Source organism: Triticum aestivum, chromosome 7D (assembly GCF_018294505.1).
Source record: "Triticum aestivum cultivar Chinese Spring chromosome 7D, IWGSC CS RefSeq v2.1, whole genome shotgun sequence".
NCBI lineage: Eukaryota > Viridiplantae > Streptophyta > Magnoliopsida > Poales > Poaceae > Triticum > Triticum aestivum.
Genome location: NC_057814.1, coordinates 9,363,254 through 9,368,758, shown reverse-complemented (window position 1 = coordinate 9,368,758; position 5,505 = coordinate 9,363,254). Strand labels below are relative to the sequence as shown.

The window sequence follows — 5,505 nt, the reverse complement described above, 5'->3', positions numbered from 1 at the left end:
CACCTAAACAAACGCTGATCCACAGCTTCCGACGCCATTCTCACCTTTCAGCATGGGCGCGCCGGACACATCATGGGTGTTCGCGGACCTCGCCGTCGCCGACAGCTCCAGGTACAGCACCCGCTCGCGGCTGCTGCTCACGGGGCTCTCCTTCGCCATCGGCATCCTCACCCTCCTCCTCTACCTCGCTGTCTCCTATGCCTGCAGACGCCGCCGCCGCCGTGGCCTTTGCCGCCGTCAGCGCGGCGCGGGCGCGGGTGCTGGTGCGGAGGACCAGGAGGCCGGCATGAGCGACGCGGCGATTGTCTACGAGCGGGCCGACGCGGAGGCGGCGCCCATGGACTGCGCGGTGTGCCTCGGGCAGGTGGAGGCCGGCGAGAAGCTGCGGCGGCTCCCCAAGTGCGCGCATCTGTTCCACGCGGACTGCGTCCACGCTTGGTTGCGCGCGCACTCCACCTGTCCCATGTGCCGCGCCGCCACCACTGGCACAACCCCGGCCGCGACAGCGGCGGCAGAGGCGCCGCCACCAGCCGTGGTTGCAGGCACGCCGCCTGCCTTGGAACGGATGAATTGAACCACACTGACCGGAGAATAGCCAGAGTGATGGATCGACTAAGCGACGCTGACCGGAGAATAGCCATAGTTTTCGTTTCTGATGAGATTAGCCGTAGTGTGGTGTGGCCATGGCTGCGGCCATAGTGCGTGTACAGGAGTATTTGCGAAGTGGAATGTGCTTGTATTACTGGCTCCGTTTCATAGTGCGCTTAGATATTTTTTTCACAAGAAAAAAAAGCTTTCATAAATTTTGTCCAAGTTTATAGAGAAAAAATATCTACCTTTACAATATTAAATCTTTATCTTTACCCACTAATAAAGCACGGATTAAGCCGGTCGGGTTCATCGTCGCGCCCTTTTTACACAAAGGTCCTGTGGTTTTTAGGAATTAAACCCGCTGTCCCTATTTTAGTGAATCTGAAAAAACGTTTCGTTTTTCTAAAAAAATCCTCAGTTTCATTTCTCCATGCCCGCTTCCTTTCCAGCCGCGGCACAGAAGGATAAGGTGAGCGCCACGCCCTTGCCGGCGGATGGCTACAGCCGCGGCGCGAGGAGCGCCGGAGTAGAAGGAGCGCCAGGGGGTGTGTGTCGCGGCAGGAGTGCCCACGGCGGCTCATGGCTACAGCCGCGACGCTCTACAGTCTGAGACGCGGAGGAGTGGAAGGAGCGCCGGGGAGGGGAACACTCCACGGTGGCGGTGCTTGGGGCGGCTCTGACGAACGGAGGCTAGCGGCGATAGGAGAAGCTCTGTGGCGACGCCCTGAAGGCCATCAGCCATGGCGGTTGTGGCTGCGCGTGCGCCCGCGAGCGGCTGCGCGTTGCTGGATGGTGCGCATGTGACTGTGACCTTCACCTACCGGCCTCCTCTCGTTGCAGCAACCGCGCCGCCGTCGCACCAAGGCTAGATTCGCGCGCTGCGTCCAACTCAGCCTTCCCCTGCGCGCAGCCGTCGCCTCTCCCAACCTCATCCCCATGCAGTTGTGCGCCCTCGTCTGCGCCACGGCGAGCTCCGCCTCATGCATGTGGTCGCCGCCTCCCTCGACCTCCACCACCTGCCGCAAGTTAGGTGCCGCCCTATATATAGGTTCTGCAAACAAGGGCGCCGCATGCTGCCAGCGGCAGCAGAGTTGCTGCTCCCGTGTCGTGATTGGAGACGGTGTCCTTCTCCAACAGCAATCCATGGATTTCCCGACCCGGATTTGAGTTGCCTGCTATAACAAGGAAGGGCCCTCGGCTGGAATCTCCATCAGGTTGCGTACGTCCTTGGACCAGAAGCTCCATCAAATCCCGTCGAAATTGCAATTTTCGTCGAAACTTCCAATGTCGCTGCCGAGTTCGCCGGAGGAACAAGAACGTCTGTCCAACTGTCCAATGTCGCTGGCGGCGGCTGCACCAGAGGTATATATCCCCTTGATGTTCATTGGATGCAATTCCCTGTTTTAGATGTTGTTTCTGTCCCCTGCCTCTGACTATGCTAGCTTTATATTGCTGAATGTAGGAGCTTATATTTTTTCTTTTTAGTTATTCACACTAGTGCAGAATCGTGCTATTGTCCCGGTTCGTAAGGCCCTTTAGTGCCGGTTCTGGAACCGGCACTAAAGGGTGGGGACTAAAGGTACCCTTTAGTGCCGGTTCGTCACGGACCGGCACAAAGGGTGGTGTAGGATCGAAAGTATGTCTAGAGGGGGGGTGATTAGACTACTTGACCAAATAAAAATCTATCCTTTTCCCAATTTTAGTTCTTGGCAGATTTTAGTAACTTTGCACAAGTCAAGCAATCTTAACACAATTCAAGCAAGCATGTAAAGAGTATATGAGCAGCGGAAAGTAAAGCATGCAACTTGCAAGAATGTAAAGGGAAGGGTTTGGAGAGTGCAAACGCAATCGGAGACACGGATGTTTTTGTCGTGGTTCCGGTAGGTGGTGCTATCGTACATCCACGTTGATGGAGACTTCAACCCACGAAGGGTAACGGCTGCGCGAGTTCATGGAGGGCTCCACCCATGAAGGGTCCACGAAGAGGCAACCTTGTCTATCCCACCATGGCTGTCGCCCACGAAGGACTTGCCTCACTAGGGGTTGATCTTCACGAAGTAGGCGATCTCCTTGCCCTTACAAACTCCTTGGTTGAACTCCACAATCTTGTCGGAGGCTCCCAAGTGACACCTAGCCAATGTAGGAGACACCACTCTCCAAGAAGTAAGAAATGGTGTGTTGATGATGAACTCCTTGCTCTTGTGCTTCAAATGATAGTCTCCCCAACACTCAACTCTCACTTACAGGATTTGGATTTGGTGGAAAGAAGATTTGAGTGGAAAGCAACTTGGTGAAGGCTATAGATCAAGATTCATATGGTAGGAATGGAATATCTTGGTCTCAAGACATGAGTAGGTGGTTCTCTCTCAGAAAATGTAGGTTGGAAGTGTAGGCATGTTCAAATGGCTCTCTTCACGAATGAAGAGTGGGTGGAGGGGTATATATAGCCTCCACACAAAATCTAACCGTTACACACAACTTACCAATCTCGGTGGGACCGAATCGTCAAACTCGGTCAGACCGATTTAGCAAATAATGTGACCGTTAGGGTTTTCGGTGGGATTGACATGCAACTCGGTAGGAACGATATGGTTAGGGTTAGCGCATAACGTAATCTCGGTGAGACCGATTTTGGTAATGGACACACAGAGGCCAACTAGGGAAAAGCCTATACACAGAATTTTAGCAGTAGCGCGTGTTAAAAAAGGGCGCTACTGCTAGAAAGCAGTAGCGCGCGCGGAAAAACCGCGCTGCAGATACATATATAGTAGTAGCGTGTCTCTCTGTAAAAGCGCTACTACAAAATTTTCCACAACTAAGCCGATTGGCTACACATAGTAGTAGCGCTCTTTTTGAAACAGCGCTACCGCTAATTTTGTTGTAGCAGCGCATTTATGTGTAAGGCGGTACTGCTAACAAAAATAAAATAAAATGAAAAACAAGTAGAAAACTAAATGGAAATGAAAGAAATAGAAAAAGGAGAAAGGAAAAAAATAAAATGTAAAGAAAATTAAATGAAAAAAGGGAAAAAGGAGAAAGGAATAGCAGTAGCGCGTTTCAGGAAACGCGCTGTAGCTAACTTAGCTATAGCGCGTTTTCAGGAATGCGCTACCGTTATGTTTCACTTAAACAGCGGTTTCCTTCTCCCCCGGCCACCACTTCTTCCCCAAATCCCTCGCCCTCGCCGCCGTCTCCCCAATTCGCCGTCGCCCCACTTCGCCGCCGTCTCCTGCCGGCGTTGACGCCCGCAACCTCACTGTCTTCCCCCGAGGCCGCCGTCATCCTCACCGCCGCCGGCCGAGGCCGCCCTCAGCCTCACCGCCGCCGCCCGAGGCCACCCTCGACCTCATCGTCGCCGCCCTCCACCTCATCGCCACCCGAGCCCGCCCAGGACCGCCGTTGCCCATGCCTGAGCCCGCCCTCTCCGCCCCTGCCTCCGTCGCCGAGCACCTCCCCACCACCGTCTCTCCCCTCTCTGTAAGTCCCCCACTCCTCTCTCTCTGCATTTTAGAGCAAAAGTTAGTTTATAGCAAAAAAAATTAGTTAAGAGCAAAGGATGTTAAGTAGTAGATGTTAGAGAAAAAATTAGTTTAGAGCAAAAAAATTGGTTTACAGCAAAAGTTAGTTAGGGCAGTAGGGTTTAATTAGGGTAGATGCTGCTTGTATAGTATACAGTGATACTAGTATATGTTAATTAGGTTAGGGCAGTAGTGGTACTAGTACATATTAATTAGATGTTTTTCAGTTAGGGCAGTAGAGTTTCGCTAGGTTAATTAGGTTAGTAGTGCTGCTAGTAGTAGTGGTACAGTAGGTTAATTAGGTGAAGTTAAATGAATAACCTAAATGAATGAAATTAGTAGTTAACTGAATCTTTTCCTTTCATCATTATAGAGCACTAAAGTTAACTGAATTTTGTTCTATTAGCAGTTAATTGAATTTTCTTCTACACTTTGTTTTTGAATTAGCTTGTGAAATTTGGACATGTGGTTGCTCGTGTATATTTGGACATGTGTTGCGGTGTCGAAGAGGGATATTTGAACACTGTTTCCAGGGAATGATGCTGAGTGGCCTATGTTCTGCCGGAATGTTGATTCATTTCTGTTCCGGTAAATTTCAGGTTCTCGATTTGTCCACTTTTTAGCAAAGGTCGTGCCAAAATTTTCCGTGAATTTCGGCATGACTTGTGCTACAAACTAGGACATATCGAGTGCCCGGGATTTGCCGCACCAGGAAGGAGTCAACATTCCTGCAAAACAATAGGCCTTTTTTATGTCATTATTCATTTTATTAGGTCTAGAATTAATTGACTAGATTTAATCATAGGAAACATGGCTAGCAACGATGAAGGACAGGGTTCTGGTGATTGCGACGACGTCTACCGGGCGGCAGACGAATTTTTTAGCCTCGCCGAAAATCAACCGATGTTGTTGCTTGGTCCATCGGTGGCATCGGGGACTGAGACCGACACGCAGACCGGTGCTGAGACTGAGACCGGCGCTGAGACTCAGACCGGCATTGAGACCGGCGCTGAGACTGAGACCGGTGCTGCCTCGGGGAGCGGAGCCGGTGTAGAACCGAAAGCAAAGAGGCAACGGCTTCCTAACAAACTCAGGACTACTAGACTGGTGGTCACGGAGGTGGACGACGGCAATTTTGAGCCAAATGCGCCCAAGGAAGCGCGTCGATGCTACGGCAATCAAATAGGCTGCATCGTACGGACAACCGCCACCATCAACGACGAGAAACTACAGAAGATAGAAAATATGAGGAGCTCCCTCCTAAAGAAGTTTCACCAGATATTCTTGTTCCCTGGCCGAAATGAGAAGGATTATGAAGATCTAGATGAGGACCCGGCAATGAAGAAGATAAACAAACACGCCATGACCAAGTTTAGCAACGCGTTGGCCGCCTGGA

General features: G+C 51.3%; 1 protein-coding gene across 1 annotated transcript; it reads left to right on the top strand.

The window, feature by feature from the left end:
• On the top strand, positions 1-757 carry LOC123170954 (RING-H2 finger protein ATL39-like). The gene has a single exon (XM_044588650.1). The coding sequence runs from the start codon at positions 53-55 to the stop codon at positions 572-574; it is 522 nt and encodes a 173-aa protein (XP_044444585.1). The 5' UTR covers positions 1-52; the 3' UTR covers positions 575-757.
• The last annotated feature ends 4,748 nt before the right edge of the window (positions 758-5,505 follow it).

What these genes read in the sequence shown, in the direction of transcription:
- LOC123170954 (XM_044588650.1), top strand. Translation starts at nt 53, where the DNA reads ATGGGCGCGCCGGACACATCATGGGTGTTCGCGGACCTCGCCGTCGCC.